The 26,564-nt window shown below is 42.4% G+C and overlaps 1 protein-coding gene across 1 annotated transcript in view; it reads right to left on the bottom strand.

The window, feature by feature from the left end:
• TTC7A (tetratricopeptide repeat domain 7A) overlaps positions 1–26,564 on the bottom strand; it is a 1,530,821-nt gene that overhangs the window by 255,731 nt on the left and 1,248,526 nt on the right. The window contains exons 17-18 of the mRNA XM_078649658.1: positions 19,989–20,086; positions 9,132–9,266 (exon numbers count right to left, since the gene is read on the bottom strand). Coding sequence (XP_078505784.1) covers positions 9,132–9,266; positions 19,989–20,086 — 233 coding nt within the window. The remainder of the gene's footprint in view (positions 1–9,131; positions 9,267–19,988; positions 20,087–26,564) is intronic.

Below are 26,564 nucleotides of genomic sequence, written 5' to 3' on the forward strand. Positions count from 1 at the left end.
TGCCGTGGAAAAGGAAGAAGAAGCTGCTCTCCATCGGAAGATGTCTTCTCATTGTGACCAGATCTGCAACAATGCTAATAGGATGCTGTTTAGTCTTTTATATTTGTGTGTGTTTCTAGTTAGACAGACACAGATGACACATATTCATCACTTTCCCTTGCACCCAGAACTTTTGTGGATGCTGTATGCTACTGCTGACGGCGATTATTGTTGCCCGCCACTTTCGAGGTGACTTGTGTTTGTCCTTTTTCTAATCGGACAGTGGTAGCTACTGCTAAACCTGTTTTCCTTCATTTTCCCTGCTGAGACTTATTTTGCAGAGTCTGCTACTGCAGCTGTACGCTAATACTTATGACAACTGAGACTCGGCTGAGTTTCAATAACTACTCTTTATGGGGAATTCCACCTCTTAATTTCTGATTTTGATACTCCATCTCCAGAACTCTTTATTTCTGTTCTATATAGGGTATGTTCTTTATAGATACAATAGGGATTCATTCCTTTATGAACATACTTGTTAAATTGCATTACTGATGACTCTAACCATATTGTCTTGATAATTTCTGTGACAAGAATGAATGATTTAACTAATTGAATAAAAAGAAATAAAAATAACTTACTAATCTCATAAAGAGAATAACGTTTTGAAAATCCACTTAAAACTTTCATCATTGACTGAACTTAAACTGTAAATTATAATGGTGGTTGACTTGGTTTGATTTAGCGTCATTCATAAATGGTGGCAAAGATCTGTCACCTCGGAAAATGAAAGTTGCAGCTGAGTTGGCACTCATTCTTGTAAGTCATAGGTTGAACTGGTACAGGAGAGTAAAATTTGGTCTCTTTTCGCGCTTTCACACCTAAAAATTTTTAGTAGACAATTGTCAGCCATATTATCATTCTTCAACTCAAGGTGACTGTAATACAGCAAGCATTTCTTGGTGAAGAAGACAATGTTGTGTTGGGAGATGCTGTTGCTTCCCCACCTGATTCCAGGCACCCTCTTAATTATAAATAAATGCGCTGCATAATCAGAACTTTAAAGACAGTCTGTTTCAATTTCAATTAAATGCACAGGAGGTAATATCTGTTTCGAATTATCCTGTGGTTGTTTAAAGAAGTTATTGAATGTATCACATGACCTTGAGAAAGCCCCTGGACATGAATGGAACAGTGGCAGTGGGTGATTGCCCTCACCACCTATCTGCACTTTTCTTTGCACTTACACCTTCACATTGGGAAATATGCACAAAAAATGTATTTTTGTATTTTTCTACTTCCAGTAGTGAAATGGCTCATAGTTCACCTACCCAATAATTTGGTATGGCATACCTCTAAATTGTGGTGTTTTCACCCTCTCAATTTTAGTTAATAACCCAATTATTGTGCTCCATGACTGAGATGTATGCCTTACATAGTTCAAGCCTTCAAGAGACTTGGGTGGAGGATAAAAACGTCCACATTGAAGGTTTCCTAAGCTTCATCACTCCAGCGGTTGCCTCGACTAGGGGCAGAGCAAAGGGTGGCCTGGCTACCTTTATTAATTTGGGCTTGCTTTGCAAAACAAGCATCTGTCATAATGATAATTTGAACATCCAGATGCTTGACATAAAAAATGGCAAGAATGTTTTGACCCTGGTTAATTTTTATAATGCTAATAGCGGTAATGGTGTTTGTAACATTGCATCCCTAACAGATTTAATGAGTAAAAATGCATGCACTGTATCACGGAACATAATGATAGTAGGCGATTTTAATGTTCACCCATGTGGTAACCCAGGCTCTACCCCAATGGGCTCCCTGGGATGTAACAGTGTTGAAGGCTTCCACTTTTCTCATACTAGGGGAGGCAAGAACTTAAATGGCTTAGTGAATAATAATAACTTAACTGTAGCTATGTCTATGGTCCCTGATTCAAAAATTTTTGACGCTCCAACCTTCAAAGGACACGGCCAGGGATCCTTTATAGATCATATATTAGTATCTTCAGATCTTGTACATCGGGTCTCGCAATTTACTATCCTTCTCAGTGTTTACAGCGATCACAACCCCCTAGTTATTAGTTTGGGTGGGTCTTTACTCACAAAACGAATGTCTCGCAATGACCGAGGCACGCTGAGTTGCATAAATGGTAGACGCCGCATTAAGTGGACAATGATAAACCAAGACACTTTGTATTCCAAAATAAACAGTGCATGTGAGGAGGAGCTGTCTGCATGTTCATCTTTTGACTCATCTCCCGCGAATATCTTGACCGGGTTTGCGGGGTTGATTTCAAAGATTGGTTCTCTGCTAACAGCTCCGACAAAGGGGCAAAGTGGAAAAAATTCTAAATGGTTTGACCACAATTGCTCAAAGGCAAGTAGGGATCTGAAGAATGCTCTAAAAATTAAACCTAGAGACCCTGACCTGATAAAAAGTCTTCGCCTGACCTACAGGAAGGCATTAGCCGATAGAAAAAAGGAAATTAAGGTCAATATCATAGAATCCCTCCTCGATTCCTCAGTGTTGGGGAACAGCAGCAAGTTTTGGCAAATTATCAACAAACCCTTGTTTGATAACCCTAATGACACTGTACCTGGTACAAATATTTCAGAGGGGGAGTGGGTGACTCACTTTAGTACAATTTTTAAGAGTAATGAGCACTGTGCAGAAAATGCTTTTTTAATATCATCTGTGAACCCAATAAGCTTTACAGTTAACGAGGTTGCAAGGGGGATTCAGGGTCTAACTAGCAACAAGGCCCCAGGCCCGGATGGTCTGCCACCGGACCTGTTCAAGTCTAGTATCCCCTTTTGGGCCCCTGTTCTCACGGCGGTAATAAATGCAGCAGTGATAACGGGGTGCCCAAATATGTGGGGTCTATCGACTATAGTCCCCGATTTTAAAAAGGGCGATCGCAGCAGTCCATTATGTTACAGGCCGATTTCTTTAATAAATTCAATAGCTAAAGTAGTAGGGGGGTAATTCTTAACAGGCTATCCAAATGGGCTAAAGATAACAATATTCTATCACCTATACAATATGGGTTCAGACCTGGCCATTCGACTATTACACAGTGCCTGAACCTATATTTGATATTAAGCAAATATACCCTGGCTAGACAAGGAATCGTCTACATGGCATTTATGGACTTGTCGTCCGCTTTCGATTGTGTGGACAGGAGCTTATTATGGGCTACCCTGTTGAGAATGGGTGTAGAGAGGAATCTTGTCAACTTCCTAGCCGATCTGCATTCGGATACTAGAGCTAATGTCCGTTACACCCAAGACCTTAAAGTAACGGACGAATTCAGAATAAACCGGGGAGTTCGTCAAGGATGCATCTTGGCCCCATTCCTCTTTAACCTATATATTAACGAATTGGAGGAATTTCTTTTAAATACTGAAGCAGATTACCCCTTTGTTGAGCGCAAGGGGGTGCCCGTGTTACTTTATGCAGACGATGCTGTTCTTATATCTAGGACAGCAATCGGTCTTCAGAAGTTATTAAATTCCTTCTTTAAATTTATGGAGTCACGTGGCCTAAGCATTAACAACTCCAAGTCCTATGTCATGAAAACAGGAAAGGGCACCCGGAAAACTGATTCCTTTAGTATCAATGGGGAGAAAATCCCCTCAACTAATTCCTTTTCATACCTTGGGGTCCTCTTAGATCATAAATTATCGTGGGGCCCCGCAGTGTCTAAAAAGAAGGGCGAAATATCACGGGTAAATGCGGCCATTCTTGGCTTTGCAAAAATAATCGGTAACTGCCCTACGGCCGCATTGCTCAAACTGTACCAGGCAAAAAGTGTTGCTGTTTCCTGCTATGGAAGCGAGCTCTGGGGCTATTGTAAGATAAAAGACCTAATGGTTACAGAAAATAACGTCCTGAAAAAGATACTGAGGTTGCCAAGGGGTATTGGGAACTACTCTGTACATGAGGAGTTGGGGGTCCCTTATTTAGGTGATAGAATAGCAGTAAGCCCGGTTCTGTGTTGGCTGAATTGTTGGCTTAATACCGACATTCCACTCACACATGCCCTGCTGAAAGAAGCCTTATTGTTAGACGGGAGGTTTAAAGTCCCGTGGGTGAAGTATATAAAGGATTGTTTGACGGCAATTGGCCGTTCTGATTTGTTTTATGCTCCAAACTTGATTACAAAATCAGATGTTACCTCGGTAAAAAATGCTCTATTATTGTTAAGATGTACTGACAGAGAAGAGGTTGAGATACAGAAGGACAGTGTTAGGAAACACTTACTACTTAAAACCTGTCCACAAATGGAACCTTATTTGACATGGCCTATGACCAGTTATGAACAGTTTTTGTTAATAAGGTTCCGTTTTGATTTATATCATCTCCTACTGGCGGTACCAAGTGGGGCACAACGGGGTGAAGTGTTGCCAGCTTGTGGCTGCGACGGAAAGTCTCCTCAAGATCTGGCCCACTTTCTTTTTATCTGCCCCTATTACTCCACCCCACGGAAACTATACCTTATACCGTGCCTTAAAAAACTGAACTTTGTACAAATCAAACCTGCACTTTACTACTTACAACTACTGAATTGTGACTGTACCTTATTTGTCTGTAACTTTTAAAAAAAAGCCATCTGTTTTAGGAAAAGTATGGATGGATAATTATGCTGCGAATGTTTTAGGTGCTTTTAAACAATATAGTAATTTATGTTTTTAACTAAACACTGCTCATGCCTTTAGTGCCCGCTGTACGATCTTTTTCTTTGTACTGTATACTGTGTCTTTCACTTGCCACATGAAATGAATTGTCCAGAATGTTTTTAAATGTGTACTTATGAATTGTACTTTTATGATTGTATTATCTACAATCGAATAAAGATTTTTGAATTGAATTGAATTGACTGAGATGTATGCCTTACATAGTTCAAGACATCCCTGTTTCGGATGCCAGATGCCTAGGTATTGTGGGGTGCTTAGTGTGTCTGAGTTTGTGCCTGTACAGAATCAGTAATAAAATTGAAAAAGCGATGATGGAATGCTTGAACTAATACCTGCCACTGATAAATACTCAGGGCCACAACTCAGTCCATCATTTTGTGCCCATCATGCTACTCTACATCAGTTACAGCCATATGCAAATCGGCCTTGGTCCTGTTCCTGTAAGAATAGTCCAGCCAGAACTGCCAGGCAAGATCCTCTCCAAACTGGAACCTGGCGTCCAGCAGTCCTCAAGTCCTGTCTCCAAGTAAGCACAAAAAGCACACTATCATGGGGTCACAGCCCCAATACTTATACCCCATCAAGTCTTTGTTCTTCCCCTGGCACGGGGATCTGTGCCTGGTCCAAACCAGTTCTGGGGGGGGGGGGCACTCAAACATTTTATTTACAGTGCACAACAACCTCGGTTGTTCGTGTAGGCTCTGGCCCCAGACACACCACAGGGTGGCGGAGCCAGCATGATGAAGGCATGCAGAGTCGTATTCAGGCTCAGGTGCTACTCCTTCCACCACTCCAAATGCATATTGGCCTATTCAGCCTAGCACTGACTCACCCAGCCCCTCTGGAGACACTGCACCTCCCCAGTCTCTGTCACTCCAGAGCCAGACATGCAATACAAAACAGGCAGGCACAAAAACACATAGCACACAGAAATGCACACAGAAATGCCCTCTTCTAAAAGGGCATTTCTAAAATAGTGATAATAAATCTACAAACACCATTACGCAGCATTTATTACCACTATTTGAAACATATTAAACTTGATCATGATACTCCTCTAATGTCAGGAATTACCACTGAAACACGTCAGGGAATCCCCAATGCATTCCTATGAGAGGGCAGCCTCACAGTAGTGAGCAACCAAAATGTCTGTTTGTTACTACCAGGACATGCCACATAGTTAAGGCAGATGTCATACCTTTTACCTACAGCACACCCTTCCCATAGGGCTAGCTAGGGCTTACCTTAGGGTGACTGATATGTAGTAAAAGGGGAGTCAGACGTGGGACCCACTTTATGTGCAGTGTCACAGCGGCAGTAAACTGCATGCGCTGGCCCTGCAATGGCAGAGGCCTTAGACAGGTTTGAATGACTACTTTGGTGGGTGGTGCAAGCAACGCTGCAAGCCCACCAGTAGCATTTAATTTACTGGCCCTGGGTATATGAGATACCATTTTAAAACGGTTGGTACAGTTGTATGCAGTCCCTCTCTTTTCTCACCTCCCAGCACCAAGACGCCTCGGCATTCGAGTGCTTAATAAAACTCTATCCTATCCTTATAAGGGACTGATCGGTAAATTAAATACGCCAAACAGCTGTAGACCAATCTTACTATGTTTACTATAGAGAGCACATGCACTTTACACTGGACAGCAGTGATAAAGTGCCCAGAGTCCTAAAACCACCAGCACAGAAAAAATACCAGGAGGAAGGCAAAAAGTTCAGGGATGCAAAAGGGGCCAAGTTCAACACTGAGGGTTATAAATCGTGTTTGTTAAGTAAGAATAAAGTGTGAGAGAAGAATTCCTTCAGACATTCTGTAGCATCCACATTGCATTCCAACTTATAGTGGTTGCATGATTGGAAAGGAATCTTCAAGTCCCATGAGGCGAGGAGATGGCTACTAAGGTATCAAGCATATCAATTAAAGAAATATAATTGAGTGAGTCAGACTCAAGGTATAAATTTGCCTGAGAAATGTAAGACATTAGGCAACTCCTTGAGCAACAAGGTAAAGTGTGCGCATAAGAGTGGCTCAGCTGCTCTGTCAATGACTATAAGAGACAGAAATGCTTGTTTATGGTATCTTTTACATCATGCATCAGAACTAGAAATACTTTTTGATCAATTGTTGAGGGTGAGAAAAGACCTTAGAGCAAGACCGGCATACTAACGTGCACAGTTGATTTTTTCCACTCATCACAAAACTCACAAGTCCGTATTGGCTCACAGATTGCAAAATTACGGTAAAAATACACACAAAAGTATTAGTCCTGCACGGCACCATTTTATAATACAAATATTTTGAATACTACAGCACAGATTAACACCAAATGTAAAAGCATGATTTCTGAGTAAAGGTCTACTTTCATACTAAGTTTGGTGTAGATCTGTTCAGAATTTTTGTTTCTCAATCTTTCAGCAAAGTTTTCAAATGGAGCAAAAGAAGTGTGAAATGTACACCTTTCCCACCCCCTTTTTCCTTGTGCAGCTCTTTACGAAACTTGTCATGCAGAAAGGTAGCTGACTGAGCTAGTAGATTTGCACGTTTCATGCAGATTTGTCTATGGCGTTAAACATTAAAGGCAAAGACTTCCTTTTCTGGAAGGATAAGATAATCGAGATGCATCTTGCATCCCAAAGTGACCAAGACAAAACACACACGAGAGACTAACACATGGCAGCAAGCAAGTAGAAAGGTTACTCTGATTAATGCAGCTAAGTGGCAGCCAACAAAATTAAGGATACATCTACCAAGAACTCACATGCCAAAGTCTTAAAACTAAGAAGATATTAAAAATTGCCAAAATTGTTTGTTTCCCCCCTAACGCCCCAGAAGTGACTCACTTCCCCATGCCAGTTCAGGTACTTCAGCTTGTCTTAACTCCTGGAATCCAATAAGGTTTTCAATCTGGCCCTCAAAATCTTGCACCTCCTTTAAACATTTAGATTTGCCCCTGGGTAGAATTCCTTGAGCAGACCAGAAGAACTGCCAAATGTGAGTGACAATACTCAAATCCATTTCCACTTAGAAAATGTACCATCACACATATCTTTGTGTTTTAAACCACATGTTCTACAGGATTAAAGGGAGTTGTGTATGAATTGTGCCAAGAGTGAGATCTTAGTGATCAGAAATCCTGCACTTGATGCGCACCCACCTGCACAGCTACAAACCTTGAACACACAGAGCATTACCTAGAGTGAGGATCTTGGAATTCTCTTCTACACCAACTTTATACTTGTATCCTAAGTCATTGCTGTGTCGAACAATGTGACTATACAGCTCTTGCAGCTTTCGCGTGTTGAAATAAATCCTCCCCACCTTCAAATTGAACACATTAAGGCTGACCAGAGGTCTTTCACGCCTAGACTTCTGTAACATCAGATGCACTGGTCTCCTCAAGAAACTCACCGCCAAGCTCCAGCAACTTCAGAACAAAGCAGGCAGGCTGAGTCTTAACCTCAGGGAGCAGGACCACAGCAAGCATGCTCTTGAAGCTCTTTATCAGGAAGGTACCAGGATTACATTCAGTGTCCTGTGTGCAATCCACAAAGTGTACTGTAGCACTGGTATCACTTATGTGAAGAAGCTGTCTCCTCACTACAGCCTTAGAAATAGTGAAAAAAGAGGGCACGACGTCTCTTGGTGAACAAGAATCGAGACTTTGGAATGCTGTTGTTTCAAAATTGAAAACTGAACGCAACTGCACAAAATCCAGGAAACTTTAAAAAAAAATCTCTCTTTAGAGTTGTTTTTAACTGAGATCTTTTAGAAATAAGTGTCATGCTGAAGAAAATTGAACATGATTACTCACTTGCCTGATTGTATGCTAACTCCCCCTTTAAACTATCAAACTACTTGCAAGCCGTCTGTAGTTACCCGAAGGCTTCAGGCACCAGTACACAAAACAAGGCTCCTGCTGAGGAAAACTGAAAATGTCACCCGGTCAGATTGTACGATAACTTCTTCCTCCGACTAACAAGCCAGACCTGTTATATGAAAATCTTCTATAGTTACCTGTATAATAAATAATAAAGTGCAGAGTTCACTGTTGAAAGATTTCCAAAGTCAGCAAACAAAAGAAGACAGCTGCCCAAAACAAAGAAAAGAGGGCGTCCCTCCGTCAGTGAACTCTATCTGATGCTGCACCATTGAAATGTGGGTCATGCCTGCATATTTCATGAATGAGACACCAATGCCCATTACAGCCTGTCCGTGGCTTAGGAACATCATGAATGCCACTTACAACAACCAATGGCTGATGAGAGTTTTTCAATTTCTAAATAATATGAACCAGAGTTCTCTGCCACACTTAGAAATACATAGCTACTAGTAGAAACCAAGAACGGTTTCAGTTTATATGTGAACAATACATATGAATGGATGGCACTAGATTTAAGTCATTTAATGAAATGTAAAGATCATTCTAGTTAAACCATGAGGCTTACCAGCTTTTAACCATATCTGTTCCAGGCTCATCCAGAGCTGCACTGGTCCAGACTTGTGGGCAGCACTTTGCATGGTGATTTCAGACATGGCCAGTTCAAGTCGTGAAGCTGCTATCGATGAGGCGCGCTGAGAACCTTCAGAGAGACCACAAGACGAGCATTACTCAGCCATCTTTGAAAAACAACTCTGTGATCACATTACAGACCAGCATCATCATGCATTTCCAATTTGAGACTATGAGTCATGCATTTGCACTCAGTATCAAAATGCTGATCATATTAGAAAGATGTATTAACTTTTTCAATCCCTTCTTTTTGAATGGGGCCACAAAACACACACTGAGAAACAGATAATTGTTTATAGTGATTTAAGTAGCCATGAGAGATACACAACTCCCCATGAATGAAGTCACCTTGTGTATGTTAACAGACCTGTATAATTTTTAGTACTTTTATTTCTATTACTTTGTTACAGTATACATAATTATTTAAAATGCATCAGACAGGACCAAACATACACAATGACATTACTGGCATACCAGAATATGTTTCTCATTGTAAAGTATTTTTACTTGTATCCCAATCAGAACATTGTACTACTTTTCGGATATAGCCACATACAAATGCTGCAAACTGCTCTAGATCTCAAAGACTGACATTCTAATGTGCCTTAACCCCTCCCATGCTCATGACGAGCTCAGCTCGTCATGAGCCACGGAGGCCGTGTGCTCATGACGAGCTGTGCTCGTCATAACGGCCGCAACGCTCTCAAAGCGGGGCTAATTCCCCTGCTGGTGCTCAACGTTCTACAGAAACCGGTGTGGCCGTGACAAGCTGAGCTCATGACTGGTGGATGCCACGGCTGCCCAGCTCTCAGCTCCCTGCTTCACTTAGAGGGATAGCAACTGCTGTGGTTATGACAGTGGACCCACATCTGATCATACCATAAGGATACTGCTCAAGTCTCTACACTGACAGGTGACATGGAGTTAGATGGGCCACTGGACTTACAACAGGGTCCCCACTGTCATGTTAAGACATTTTTTCCTTTCAGGGACCAGGCAGGTAAAAAGGATTATACTCCCCCCCCCACACCCCCCAGAACCCTGTGCAAGGAGAGAACACAACAAGCTCATCAAGAGCAAAGTTTTGCCAAAACTAATTCTCCACCCTGGGGGTTGTTGTCGGAAACATATTTTTTTTACAAAAACGTCATACATTTTGCCCCCCTATATTGTGCATTTTCTCATTTGCATGGGCCACATAAGTTGTTATTCCTTGGCAATACCTGATATATTTATCTTCATTATTATGCAACAATATGCTTTATATTCATCATTTGTTTTTGATATGCTCCTAGTTCCTATATTCATGTATTGATTTTGAAATGTGATGGGTAGGAGAAAGCATAAAAGTTTTAGACTTTAAGATGATTATGCAAGTTACATTTCTCTCACCTTACATCATGTTCAAGAGGTTTATTTTTCTCAAAATTAATGACACATAGAATAGTAGCTGTTCACTGCCCTCTCTGTGGAGGGATCTGACTTTAACAATAATAAAGCAAAAAAGGTTTTTGACATTGTGTGTAATGTCTCTAATCCAGAGTGTGTGAGCCAGGCAGTAACTAATCCAGAGTGTGTGAGCCAGGCAGTAACTTCCTCACAGAAGCTCTGTGACAAATATTCTGATTTGTTTGAGGACAAGATCTGCAAGATCTTGGAGTCTATTTGTGTACCTCATTGGACAAATGATCCCAGACATGAGGTCGCCTATTCATCTTCTGCCTTATCCAGTCAAAATTCTGGAACGTTTTGCCAGCCGGAAACTGTCTCAATTTGTGGAAGACAATATTCTTCTTGAAAGAGAGCAATTTAGCTGTAGGCCGAATCATGACATTGAATCGGCCATGCTTATGGCACCGGATGAACTTAGAGTGTGAAATGATGAGGTCAATCGGCTGTTCTGGTCCTTTTAGATCTTTCAGCTGCATTTGATGCGGTAAACCACATTATGTTATTGTATCGTCTTGCTTCGATTGGTGTATGTGGTACCGTAAAAAATGCTTGCACTCTTACCCATCTGAATACTCTTAGGCAGCTGCTCTTTCCCCATACATCTGACTATAAGAATTTGGATCACAGAGTTCCGCAATGCTTAGCTTTGAGTCCAGTCTTATTCAACATCCATCTGAGACTTCTGATCACTCATTAAATCTCATAATTTTAGTGTGGTGAACTATGAAGATGACACTCAATTTTGTTTTTAGACAAAGGCCAACCGGCGTCTGTCACCACTTTCCAGAACTGTATGAATGATGTCATCAGCTGGCTCAATCTAAATTCCCTTAAATTTTAATGGGGTCAAAAAAGAGCTCCTGTGTTGTTCCGCAAGCAAAGTCGCAATTGCAATTCATTCGAACGTCTGGTCTTCTGATGTAGAGATATCCTTTTGAATCTGTTCGTAACCTAGGTGTTACGTTTGATAATAAATTGTCCATGGAAACACAGGTGAATAAAGTAGCAGGGACCTGTTTTTCACTACTTCAAGGTCTCTGGAAGATTTTCCCACTGATGCCACCTGCTGCTAAAAACTCATTGTTTGCAGTGATATTTTGAGCAGGATGGAGTATTGTAATGCCCTTCTTTTAGGTGCATCAGAGTATCTTCTAAATAGATTGCACAGAGTCCAGGTCTCTGCTGCCAAGTTGGAATAAACAGACCCAGGAGGTCATCTGCCTGCATGGCATTAAAAGATCTAGACTGGCTCCCGCTGCATCAGTGTATAGCTTTTAAATGACTTTGTATTGATTTTAAAGCCCTCCAGGGCAGTGGACCAGTGCCACTACAAAACAGGCAAAAAAGATACTCCCCTGGGAGGTGCCTTGGCTCTGCCACCGCCAACCATGTGTGCATTCCAAAATTCAGGAAGACCGGACATGGCGGACGTGCTTTTATGGTGAGTAGCCAAATCTGAAATAATCTTCCTGCTCCCATCAGATCCCTGATGGATCCTCTGAAATTTAGAAAAGCCCTGAAAACATGGCTCTTACCTAAGTAATGTCGACGTTCACTGTTGCACTTTATATAGCAGTATTTTGTTACTCTTGGTTGTATCTCAGTTGCAGCTTTTCCTTTACCCCCTTCCTTTCTCCCTCCCTCATGTGCTGGTGAGTCTCTCCCACTGCCAAGATACCAGTATGGTCACAATGTGCTTTATAAATGTGTCAAATAAATAAAATAAATAAACAACATTCCAGATCATTGAACAGCATAACTCAGAGCTAAGCCATTACAAGGCCATTTGGGATCTGTCTCATAACATCTTTTCCAGGACAAGCTGGACCAACATATGAAGTTCAGGTAAGAACGTGTGGTAATCCTATCAAATTACTTAAACCTTATTATGGCAATACGTTTGGTGCTTAAAGATTAGATACATCTGAATATATCTGATCTATTGGAATATACACCGTGTACAATATGCTGCCTGGCTTAATGATATTACAGTTTTTTTCTTACACTTTCGCTACGATCTAACTGGTTTCTGAAATTAGTTTAATTCATTCTCCATTAAAATTGGCTTATAATCAAACAGTTAAAAATAACAGTGTGGATTTCTTGTGTATCTTAACTAGTGGCGAAGGGTCTCTGGAACTCAGAACACAAGAAATCTGTCTGCTTCAAAGCAGTTTCCACAGGTGGGCATGAAAAAGGTTACAGATGGAATAGGTTCATGATCAAAAAATGTCATGCTGTGGTAGAACTCAGTGCAGTGGCCAGAAGTCTTGTATGTATAATATTCTTAGGACACAATGTCTGTAGTTCACTGGGTAGAAGGACAATACATTTTGTGTTGCGGATCTTCCAGTTGGTCAGATTGGGATTATCACCTGGGTGGAAGGCACTCAAACATGGAGAAACATGTGAAAGAAACATCTGGGCCTAGTGTTGCTGAATGACGGTCCCAGGAAAGAGGCAAAGGGACAAAGGGCTATTGTGATGATGGTGTTCCCCTGTTAAACGGTGGTATGTTTGCATCTTGAATGACTTTCAGGTGGCGACTATTTTGAAAAGGTGAAGGTGGAGTGCAAAGGAGTAGCCAGAAAGATAAAATACCCCCAATAGAAACATAGCTCTAATTACACCGAGCATGAGAAGCAAGCAAACGCATGCTGCTTACAAGAGCTCCTTCTATGTTTTCACCCTGCTTCCATCCATCTATCCATTCACCTTTCCATCCATTCATCCATGCATCCAGCCTTCACCTTTCCATCCACTATCCCATTGCACTGTCCAACCATACATTTTCTGTCCATCCTTACAGCCATGCATCTATCTTTTCATACATGCACCCATCCTTTCACATATCCACACTTCAATATATTCATATATCCATCCATTCGTCCTTTCAACCATCCATTCACTCTATTCCATCTGTCCATTCTTCTGCCTCTCCATCCATTCACCCTTTCACGTTTTAATCCTTCCACTCTTCCTCCCAATCTTTCAGCCTTCCATCTATCCATCCTTTCAGCCTTCCACCCATTCTTTAACCCTTTCATTCTTTCTTTCACCTTTTTTCTTCTTTCCTTTCATGTTTTCTCCCTTCCGGTCACCCTTCCTTCCTCCTCCCATTGTTTTTCCCCTTTGTCTATTCATCATTTGTCTCAGATCCTTTGTATTTCTTATATTTCTTTCTCAAGCTAATATGTTTACTCTATGTTCCTCTCTCTCTATTTCCCCTATTTTAATGTTTTATCTTTCAGTGTTTCCTTCGCTCTGCATGCCAGCCTGTAACCTCTCATGATAATTCATAAAGGTGCCATTTATAAGCATTTTGTCTGTAGAACTGCAGGCAGGAGAGGCCCACGAACAAATCAAAGATTTAAGTGGGACCCAGCTCGCCAGCCCGTGGGTCCAGTAGAAACCCCTGCTTAAGCGTCTAGAGTGGGACGGTACCATATGCTACTGGTGGAGTGTTCAGAAAGATGCCCAGTGGTACAAATATATTTTTTGATTCTTTTAAAATCCAGCTTTTTTACAGTCACTGGCATTATGTTGATTAAAAACTACCAGACTTGCATTCTCGTTGGCAAAAAAGTAATAAAACATGTTGAGGAGTACATGTAGGTGGATCAAAATAACCATTAGCTGTATAACCTCTAAAGAAACTGGGTGACCAGTAACAAATTCTTTCTACTTGATTCAAATAGCATATGAGTTTTGGGGCATGCAATGAACTGTTACAAAAAAAGATTGTATTGAGTGACAAAGATAGACTATTTGCTAATGCTCAAATGACATTTTGACAAGTGGCAAAACTGCCTTTGTCAAAGGAGAAGGCAGAATTCCATGTTCACTTGTGCGTTATATTTTTGGTATCTAATATTAATGTACACAATGTTAGAAATGGGATTCCCGATTGGCTGAGGTATGCACCCAGACCAGGCATGAAAAACCACACTGGTCACGGTCAGCTAACTACACACTAAAAGATAACCCTGTGCTCACCCTCTGGTAGCTTGGCACAGAGCAGTCAAGCTAATCTAAAGAGGCAATGTGTAAAGTAGTTGTGCAACACACCCACACAGCAACACAATGAATACATCAAAAAGACTCCACCTCGGTTTAGAAAAATAAAGAATATTTATCTGAGTAGAACAAGACCAAAATTACAAAAACCAATCAGTAGAAGTCTAGATATTAATTTATAAATATTAAACGCAAAAACAGTACCTAGAAGTAACTAGCAGTCAAAAGGTTACTTCATGAGACGAGGGATCGGTGCATATCCAAAGTTCAGTCTGACCGCGGCCAACTGCAGGCCGGCTACAGGGCCCTGACAGGTCCCGCTGATGTAAAACTTTGGATGGAGTCTACTGCATGGTTGTGAAGCTTCACACAGGGGTTCCTGTGTTGGCGTCCAGCCCTGTTAAAGTGAATGCAATATGTTGTTGTCGAGCCACACAGCAAGTCATCATTGAGCCGTACAGGTGGTGGAACTGCTGTTGTAGGGCAGCCTCTGTATTGGCTGCAAAGGGTGATGCAGCAGAATTTCCCATGCAGTCTATGCAATGCATTGGTTTTTGGTGACTATTGCTGTAGAACCCACTTCTGAGGCCCAGAGCTTGGAAGGGGCGCCTCAAGCAAGGGTAGAACTCACAGAAAGCAGAGTCCAGCAGCACCAGTAGAATTGTAGGAAGTCTTTTGTGACCTTGAGACTTCAGAAAACAGGAGGCAAGGCAGCAAGCCCTTGGAGATCACTTTTTATGGAAGGCTGAGTCCTTTCAGAAGAGGCAGGGAGCAGTAGGCAGCAGGGCAACAAGCAGAAAAGTAGTCCTTCCAGAAAATCAGTCTAGTTTAGTGCTTTAAGCAGCACAGCAGTCCTTCTGACATAGGTTCAGTTTAACATCCAGATGTGTGTTATTTTAGGGGGTCAAATACCCAGTACTTCTACTCAAAAGTGTCTTTGATGTAGGGGGTGACTTCAAATCAACTCTCTGGAGTGCACAAGAATCTCTTTCAATCTAGTCCTTTCTGCCAGGTTATCTGAGGGGGTAAATCAGTGCTTTGTGTGTGGACAGGACACTACCTATTGATTGATTGATTGATTGTGGGTTTCTAAAGCGCTAGAATCAACTCCCGAAGGAGTATCTCTGCGCTGTAGACCGCTGGGGAACCCGTCCTGGCTTTCCATGTGAGATGGTCCCTACTGGGTATCTCCAAGGTGAAACCAGGCATCCCTGGCGTATGTGGGGGGCCGTTGTGGAGATGAGGTAAGCTAATGCCCAGAGTTGCCGAGTGTGATCCCTAGTTAGAGTAGGCACCGAGGCGAGAATTATCGAGTCCGTTGACCCTGGTCCAAGACCCTGCCGCGTCGGGAATTGAACCCTGGTCCCGGGCTGTCCTCTGCTCCCGGGTCTGCCGCCTCTAACCAGTGAGCCACACCACTCCACTCGAATGTAAGTGTTAGCCCCTCCCATGCCTCCCTGCCTAAGAAGGCCCATCAGAAAGCAGATGAACCTCACCTTCCTGTGTTTACGGCTGTCTGGAGGCAATGCACAAAGTGTAGCCGTCACCCAGCACAGATGTGTATGTGTATTGGAGACAGGCTGCAAAGCACACAGAGTTATGAGCACAGAGAAATGTCCACTTTCTAAAAGTATTTATAAATAACAAGGGTCTAGCTGCATTTATTCAACCATCAACTTTTGAAAATCAAGATCAAGTTAATTACTGATCTTGGCCTGTGTATAAATCCAGCGGTCCCTTGTTATTTATAAATGTAAAAGAAGCCCAAATTAGCTGTTGACATAAAGACCCATACCCCAAATAAGCCACTTTCTAAAAGTGGCATTTCTAAAACAGTAATGTTAAATCCAACTTCACCAGCAAGGAGGATTTGTCCTTACCATTCCAAACATATGAAACATGAAAAAGCTACTCCTCGCTTGGTCAGGAATTACAGCTTAAAGGTGTTTTTAAGGAATGCCCTATGCTAACCTATAGGAGGAGTAGGTCTAACAGTAGTAAAAAACTGAAATAGGCTGTTTGTCACTACCACGATATGCAAAACATAAAAGTGCATTTCCTACCTTTTATTTACAGAGCACCCTGCCCTTAGGGCTACTGTTAGGCCTGGCACTCTTGGTGTTGGTTTATCCATGATTGACATATTTGATTTACTTGTAAGTCCCTATGGAAGTGCACTATGTGTGCCCAGGGCCCGTAAATCAAATGCTACTAGTGGGCCTATAGCCCTGATTGTGCCACTCACATGAGTAGCCCTGCAAATATGTCTCAGGCCTGCCATTGTAGTGTCTGTGAGCGCAGTTTTAAACTGCCATGTCGACCTGGCAAGTGCACCCACTTGCCAGGCCCCAAACCTTCTCTTTTTCTACAGTACGGCACCCCTAAGGTAGGGCCGAGAAAGCCCCATGGGCCGGGCGCAGTGTATGTGAAAGGTAGGACATGTGCTGATGTGGTGATAGTGAAATTCAGCCAACTTCGTTTTTCACTATTGCAAGGGCTATATCGCTCATTGGTTATCATTGGAGCTGCCTTGTACCAATTCACAAGTGTAATTTTTAATTAGGAAAAGAAGGAGATTTGGAGTTTGGGTTCCCTGCACCCGGAATTTAAAAACACTCACCCCCAGTCACAGATCTGGGTTGAATCCATCATCAGCGCAAATCCTTTGGTATTCCACTCCCAATAAATCACCAAAATGTTCAGATTTCTAAGTTTCCCAACGGTGATATTCCAAGTAATCCATGCGTCATGCAACAAACGCAGAGTGCAGCGTGTCACGCTGCACTCTGCGTTTGTTGCATGACGCATGGATTACTTGGAATATCACCGCTGGGAAACTTAGAAATCTGAACATTTTGGTGATTTATTGGGAGTGGAATACCAAAGGATTTGCGCTGATATTGCGCCATCCCGAATCTTCAGAAACCCTATGTGGGTTGGAATTAACACCGCATATATAAAACTACACGTTCTAAACCATAGCCTTGAGGAAGTCGCGGTATCACACCCTTATGCGACGAAACGCGTTGGCTGTTGCTGAAAAGAACTGATTAAAGCGGGACAAAAGGAACCCACTGACAAAGAATTTATTGTGTAATGTGTTATTGAATCACTGTACATATTTATCACTAACAGGGAAACCTTGTCTACTTATACGTGTGCTTGGGAGTAAAAATTGCATTTGAGAAACTTTCTCTAAACTTGTGGAGTTAGTGGTTCTCCATACCTTAAAGCACCGTGAATATTAATCACAATCAACTTTACTTTAGTGCTACCCTTAAACTTAGGCGTCTCAATCCCTATACGCATAACCACGCCGTTGTTTTTTTTTTTAATCCATCATCGTTCTTTAGCTCACTTCGCCACCTCAGTTCAGAACCATCTTTATGCAAATCAGTCTTGACCCTGTGCCTCATGGGACCAGTCCAGCCCAAACTGCCAACCCAGGTCTTCCCTGAACCAGAAACAAGTATCCTGGTACCGCTTTCAGGGTAACACCTCTCATCAGCTAGGCTAGCTTGAATCCAGTGTCAAAGTGAGCAAGGGACCCACGTCTGGGCATACCCGCCAACTTAGGGCAAACAAAGTAAACACAAAGAAGAAATGATGGAAGGAGCGCTGAAACTTTTCAGACACTCACCCCCAGTCACAGATTTGGGTTGGATCGATCATCGTTCTTTAGCTCACTTTGCTACCCCAGTTCAGACCCTGCAATATGCAAATCAGTCTTGACCCTTTGCCTCATGGGAACAGTCCTGCCCTAACTGCAAAGCCAGGTGTTCCCTGAACCGGAAACAAGCATCCTGGGAACAGTTGAACTAGGGTGGCGAAGTGAGCTAAAGAACAATGATGGATTCAACCAAGATCTGTGACTGGGGTGGCGAAGTGAGCTAAAGAACGATGATGGATCTTGCCAAGTCATGCTAATTCCAGTTTCTGCTGCTTCAAGACTTGAAAATCCATGCTGTTTTTTGCCGCTGCATGCTTGCAGTGCGATTAAAAAAGTAATGGCTCCCTGTGATGTGGCTGAATAATCAATGCAGTGCTTGTTCTTGGCCTGAAGAACTGCTGCAGCCCGAGTCCAGGGCACAGTGTCTCCGAAGTCCGAGACCCCCGCTCCAATTCTGATGCAGGCCCTGCTGTGCAGTTGAAAGAATCAACGCATCAAAGGTACAGAGCTGGAAGAATTGACGCACCGCGTCCAGATTTCCAGGCATTGGTCCTGTGCGCCAAGTTTCCAATGCATCACCCCACCAAAAGGAGTTGCCTCCAGAAGTCAAAGCATTGCTTCTCCTTACATTAACGAATCAACCCAACACCTCTCCTGTGTGCAGACGAACTGACGCCTCCATTCCCCTGAGATTCAAGAACCAATGCATTGCTGTGTTTTCTGATGCTTTCCTCCTTTGCAGCTGTTTTTCGTCTTGGATTTTGTAGCATCATACCTATTTTGTGCTAAAATCAATGCATCCTTAGAATTCTATGGAATGTATTGCTTAAACCTTTTAATAGTGACATTTTGAGTTATGCATGCTGGATTTTCGTCGTTTTGGTCTTGTTTGGTTTAGATCAAGAGTGTTTATTTTTCGAAACTGGTGTGGTGTCCATTTGAGGTGTTTTCACTGTTACTGTGTCTGTTATGTACACATACTTTACACATTGCCTCTGCAATAAGCATGACTGCTTGTGCCAAGCTACCAAGGGGGAGAGCAGGTTTTCTTTTGGGTGTGCAACTCCCTTACCCTGACTAAAAGGAAGGGTCCCTACTTGGACAGAGTGTCACTACTGCCAACTAGAGACCCCCCATTTCTAATTCCTACCTAGGGCCTACCTAAGGGGTGACTTACGTGTAACAAAAGAGAAGTTTCAGGCCTGACAAGTAGTTTTAAATGCCAAGTTTAGGTGACGGCAAACTGCACACACAGGGACTGCAGTGATATGCCTGAGATGGGTTTGAACGGCTACCTAGGTGGGTGGCAGAATAAGTAATGCAGCCCTCTAATAGCATTTAACCTACAGGCCCTGGGTATATGGTATAACAGTTTACAAGGGACGTACAAGAAAATTAAATATGCCAAACGGGTATAAACCAATGTCACCATGTTTAGAGGAGAAAGCACATGCACTTAAGCACTGGTCAGCAGTGGTAAAGTGCTCAGAATCCTAAAGCAAACAAAAACAAGATCAGAAAAATAGGAAAAGGGAGCCACAATGTTTGGATGACCCTTCAGGGAGGGGCATTTTTCAACACACGATAATTACCAGAAAAAAGTAACAATATTCTAAGGAAAAATCCAAAACGTGTTTTTTTTTCATAACTCACCGCTGTCAGGGTCGTGGACATCAGGAAGAGCAAGGTGAATTGCGCTGGGTTTTGGGGTCATTTGTTCTTCAGCTAAGCTAGTTTCTTTCTCTGATCCACTGCAGGGAAATATAACCATGTAATGTTTATTATATAGTCAAGAAAGCGAGGCACAATGTAAACCCACTTAGAAGATTCAAACGAATGAGAATGTTATGACATTGCCTGTTTCAACATTTGCATAAAAAAAGTTTACAAATGCATTAACATTGTTGTACGGGCACTCCAATAGCAGTCAATTGGCCCTCTCTAGCTTCTAACTCTCTGTGGAGATATTATACTCCATAGTTCAGTGTTACAGTCCCTTATCAGCAACGGTGATTTACAATACTGCTCTACTGTTTCTGAGGAACCTACAGTCTTCTCTAGGCAAAGTAATATAGTCTCTTGAAAACCAATGTGGCATAAATGAACAATGGAAAGAGGTGCAACTGAGAGTATTAATCTTGGAAGAGCTGTCTTGGTCAGATTTCATTCTAGTCTACCTTCACTCCGCCTATCAGTATAGTCCCTATTGAAATTCAAGCTTTTGAGCAGGCCATCTTCACAGGAATTGATGAAATCCAACAAAATGCCAAAAAACCCTTTCACAACTTGACAAGGAAGGAACGCCATGCCCTGGAAGAACTTCGGGCTAATGAAGACATAATAATTAAACCCGCAGACAAGGGTGGTGGCGTAGTCGTCATGGGAAAAGAAGGATACAGAGACCAATGTTTGAAACTATTGGCAGATGAGAAGTTTTACACCAAAATCACTTCAGACCCGACATCTAGACTGAAAACAACTATTGCAATGATGGTCCATGAAGCAGAAACACATGCATGGATCAGTAAAAAAGAGGCTGAATTCCTAATAACAACTGACCCGAAAATTCCTTTCTTTTATTCTCTACCAAAAACACATACAGTTCCGCCACCAGGACGCCCTATAGTATCGGGCATAGGCTCTATACTAGAGCCACTTTCAAAATTTGCCGATCAATTTCTTCAACCATTGGTCCAAAAGACGCCGGCTTATTTGAAGGACACGAGAGACTTGTTAAATCAGTTGAAAGATAGATCTTTCGACCCACCACAATGCTATTAGTGGGTTTGGACGTCGAATCGTTATACACCAGCTTACCCCAAAATGAGACCTTAGAAATGCTAGAGGACGTCCTTTTTATGGAAGATTGGAAATTCAACACACCAAGACACTTTGTTCTTGAATGCTGCCGGCTGGCGCTTACAGAAAATAATTTTGAATATGATGGTCAATTGTTTTTACAAAGCCATGGCACTTCCATGGGGAGTGCCTTTGCTCCTTCGGTGGCGGGACTGTATGTGAGTAATTTTGAAACAAAAAATGTCCTGACATCAGACAACCCTTACGTTTCCAGTATATTATACTGGAAACGATATATTGATGATGTCCTATTGATTTGGCGCAATGATCAAGATCTGAACCAATTCATGGAGTGGCTCAACACACGAGACCGCTGGCTCCATTTTACTCACACAGCTGATAAAGAGAGTATTGATTTTCTGGATCTAACTATCTACATACAAGAGAACCACATTGAAACAAAAACTTTCAGAAAACCTACTGCAAAGAACAGCTTGTTATCGTACAAAAGTTTCCATCCTCAACCATTGAGAGATAACTTGCCGTACAGCCAATTTTTACGTCTCAAACGGAATTGTAGCCAAGTGAATGACTATCAGGAACAAGCAAAAGAACTCAGTGATAGACTTGTAAAAAGACAATACAAACCGTCTGTGGTATCTAAATGCCGTAAGAGGGCTCTGAATCAACCAAGAGAAAATCTCCTAACTACCTATGAAAAAACTCCAACAGTAGATCTCATGACCTGTGTAACAACCTTCAGCCCAGTGACATATCAAATAAATAAACTAATCAATAGGAACTGGCATATTTTAAACACAGGGAAATACGATTGGCCTAAACCACGCTTTGCCAACAAACGCACTAAGAACCTTCGTGATTTCCTGGTCCATACTCGCCCTAAACAACTGAGATTGGAAAAACCAATAAGAGATGCCCAAATGACGCCGGTTACCGGACACTATCCCTGTGGATCGTGTTTGGCGTGCAAATCCACATCCAAAACAAAAACTTTACAGCTTACTCCCACATTGAACTGGATCCAAAAACAACACAGCAACTGCAATTCATCCCATGTGATTTACATGGTAACCTGCCCGTGTGAAAAAAAGTACATAGGAATGACGTGCAGAAAGGTGAAATTAAGGATAGGGGAACATAAGAGTAACATCCGCCTTCAAAAAAACACAGCGAAGCTTTGCTCACACTTTGTGGAGCTGAAACATGACATTGAAGAACTCAAATGGACCGTGATTGAAAGACTGTCCGAAAGCATCCCCAATGTGGAAAAAGTGCTTTATGAGAGGGAGCAACGTTGGGTAGACCGTCTTAAGACAAATAAACAGGGACTCAACGATGAGATTTCTTGGCACCATTTCATTCGATAATCTACACAGAGATCGCTTTGCCGGTTACACATTAATATCACATGTACTATGAAAAGAATGATGGATGCAACCAACACCGTAATGAGATTTGGTAACCAAACGATTTAAATGCTGCATCTTTAAGTATAATAACTTTAAAAAATGAACTAATGGTGCTGATGTTTAATGACTTTGTGGTTATGACCAGAATAACTGATTTAATTCACAGTCCGATACACAAATTCTCTGTATCCAGACTGGTCCTCTTTCTATAACAATGATATTGCATCAAAACCCCGCCGGAAACGTGGCTCCGGTGTCCAGAGGGCAGCGCCAGCACAAGACCCGGAAGCAGCTTCCCACGTGGGTGAGGTCTCGCTGTTTACTGAAGCCCGTTTAAAATACGGGTTTAAAATTACAATTTGTTGACGCTATATACTTATTTGAGCCTGGGACTAACTGTCCATACCCTCTGAGGGGGCCTCATGATTTGACCCAAAGGTAAGACCTCACATGAGGTATTTCGAATTTCCTTCTGAAAATTGCCAGTTCTGACTAGAGCACCCTTCACTGGTTACATCGAGTAGAGGGGTGATGTTCATAACGATAAAACGTTATTAGTTTCTGTACAAAAAACCTTATGAGTTTCTGCACAATTGCCGTATTGTGACCGTATATTCTCTCACAATGTTGTTGTTTCCCTTGTTTGATTCGCCTTAGTATTTTTTATTCGAGTGTTCTCTAATAATATGTACCGGAATTCTGTGTAGTGTAAAGGATCACACCGCTGAGCATTAACATGATGTATGCTTCTATCACCACAATAGTAATAAGCCAGACATTACCTTGTTTCTCTTCCTTAGGTGGAAAGCTTGATCCATAGTGGGTAAGACTACTAAGTTTTCAAATCACCAAATTACTACACAAATAGTGAAAGTATTTTTATCTTTTTGTATATGTGTTTTCTTGTCCTGACGAAAGCTCCATTGACCTACGGGCCGCAGAGCTGAAACATGTCGACGTATTCTATAAAGTGATATGCGAAGGATCCATCACTCAGTCCTAAGAGCATACCCACCTTCCAATTTTATTATAGCCATTCAACTACATGAACAAAGTCCAAATTTAGAGATTGAAGACTATTTTTATTACATATATCTTTGCATACCTATCAGTTGGGTAACTTCTTGTCTCTGGATACTGCCACGATAAACCAGGGATTGCCTCGGGTGAGGCTGGCAAGGTATTATTTGTCAAACCCTATGACTACTGCCACAACGCCAGTGTGGGGCGGAGAATAAGATAAACTGCTACTCGAAATACACGGCGTTTATGAGGGTTTTTCAATATTTTCTGGCAAAGTGGTTACAAGTGTCCTATCCACATTTGATTTATACAGATTTCATTCTGCTCAACATTGCCTTTGTAGAGACAGCCACAGAGCTACAAGTCTTGCTTCAGAAGACGTGACCCACAGAACCTACAAGAAGGTTAAAGGGTGGCTTGGGGATGGGAAATCAACCACCTCCCAGTCTGGATTCCTTTTTAATGGAACTAAACAGTAACATCGAAAGGAGCACAGCGCATTTTAAATTTACTGACATTAAAGTCAGATTGTGTCAGGAACATTACAGCATACGATTGAATTGAAATACAGCTTTCCAGAAGGCATGGCATTCCCTAACACGGAAAAACTGTGCCTAAAATATGCTAGATTATGCGATGCCATGTCATTTCATTTCTTTCTTGAATGTTATGTTATGTTATGTTAATAACTTTTATTCAGCGCACAGCTGCCCCAGCCAAGGGGCGTCCTGGCGCCTGATCAAGTACCACAACACAACAGATCGACACTGAAAGGAGAGTGGATCAGTCAACAGAGGTGAACAGATGGGTTTTTATAGCACGTCTGAAGAGGGTCAGGCTGTTAAGGGCACGAATATGGACAGGAAGGGAGTTCCATAAACCAGCCGCTAAAACTCGGAACGAACGACCTCCTATCCTACTCAGTCTGAACCTAGACGTAATCGCCAGGTGAAGAGATTCCGACCTGAGTGACCGCGTGGGGACATAGGGGGAAACAAGACCCACGAGGGCAGGAGGAGAAGATAATTTCAGAATCTTAAATGTCAGACAGAGAGCCTTGAATTTGATTCTCTGCCTGACCGGCAGCCAATGGAGGGAGATCAAAACTGCAGAGACAGAACAGCGCCTCAGGAGGCCAACAATGGCCCGTGCAGCGGCATTTTGCACCCTCTGAAGCCTGGTGGCCTCAGCCTGATTAACACCGAGCAGGAGGGCACTCCCATAGTCCAGCCGAGAAAGAATGGAGGCTTGGACCACCAGTTGCCGAGTAGGGGGGTCGAAGAATTTGAGGACTGGTCTCAGTCCTCGCAGAATACCATAACAGGTAGCTGCAATCTTCTTTGTGTGGCTGGTAAAAGAGAGATTGGAATCTAGCCACACCTGAATAATTTGCTAAATGACACCGTGCTTTCTCTGTGGGGCATGGCTAAAAAGTGGGCCCTTAAAACCTTTCAGCCCGCAATTGTACTAAAAGGGATTCAATATTTTAGTTCACAAATGTGAGTGCCCGTTTGTAATATCAAGCTGCCCGTGGAACAACCTATTGGAGATTATCAAATTGTGACCTCCTTGTGTAATTTTGGTCGTTGCTTCAGAGTGGGGTGCCCTTCAGTGTTAGTCAGGGCACAAGTCCTAAAAAAAGAAGTGGGGGGGACGCTGTCACCGGAAGTGACGTCACAACAGGAAGTGACGTCACGAAAGGTGGCTCCGATCTCGTCCCAGAGAGGCCAAAAAGGTGAAATCCAGCTGTTTGGCAGGGGGGACGGCGTCCACCCTGTAAAATAAGTGGGGGGACGCTGTCCACCCGCGTGGTACCCCGACTCGAGCCCTGGGTTAGTGTACTTGTATGTTTGGGGGAGTGTTCATAGGTTCAGGTTCTAAAAGTGCGCACCCTGAATGAAAGCATTGTTAGATGGTCCGGTTGGCTAAGTGGGTGCTGGTGTGTACCGGTGCATATGCGCATTAGGGAGTTGTATAAATTGTGCATACCTCGGTTACTTGGCTGGCCCTGATTATATAATATCGCAAAGTGGCAATCAAGCAAACTACACACGCACTGCCAATGTCGGGATCGTAATCCGGGATGCTAGCTAATATAGAAACAAATTGAACTGGGGCATGGTTTATAGAAACAAAGCCAACAGCACTCGCATCTCATAAAAATAAATCCAGATTTTGCATAGCTCTGCTTATGAGCTGATTGATGCCACGACCTTTTGTTCAGAATGTGATTTTTCATTTGAAAGGAGGCACTGGCAAGCACACACACTGCTGGCCTGCCTCCCCTCAAATAGAAAGCATATTGCTATAATCCTGAAAAACAGCTTTTACATAAATTGCAGCATTTCCAGCGGTCTGACTTGTCAATTTTTTCTTCTTCAAAGCACAGTAACTTAAGACATGGCACGGGTAAAACGGATCATTCCAAGGTAAAGCAGCAAAGTGTGCCCCTGAATCGCATCAGCCACGAGGCAAAAGGCTATATGCTATCCGTACACTCAAATTATGGGCAAATAATTTTCGCTTGCTCTCTGAAAGTCACATTTTGCTTTTAAAATAAAATAGACAACATACTGGCCTTTCTTGCTCGTTCTTCAGCAGGAATGCCATCTATCTAACAAGTGCTGTGAATGACCGATTCAAGAGAACTAGGTTCTTTGACATGGAGTTGATTCTTCTCAATATTTTTAGGTCGAGCCTGGCAGTGCATGCGCGGTCTCTCCACCTGCTGTAATCTGCTCTAGGGGCTTTGACCGCGCCCATCACATTTGATTGGTTCCTTTTTGTGCTGTGCACAAATCAGTTATTGTAATAGGTGCATCTGTTTTATTTGCCCCTCTTAGTGGTGGTTTGTTCCCTCCCATAGCGACTGCCCTAATTACATGTGGCCCTTCCCTTAGCAACATTTATGTGGTTTGGGGTACTATTTTTCTCTATACGAATCCCGCTCCCATGCAGTCTCTCGGGCTCTGCGGGC

The sequence above is a fragment of the Lissotriton helveticus genome, chromosome 6 (genome assembly GCF_964261635.1).
Source record: "Lissotriton helveticus chromosome 6, aLisHel1.1, whole genome shotgun sequence".
Lineage (NCBI taxonomy): Eukaryota > Metazoa > Chordata > Amphibia > Caudata > Salamandridae > Lissotriton > Lissotriton helveticus.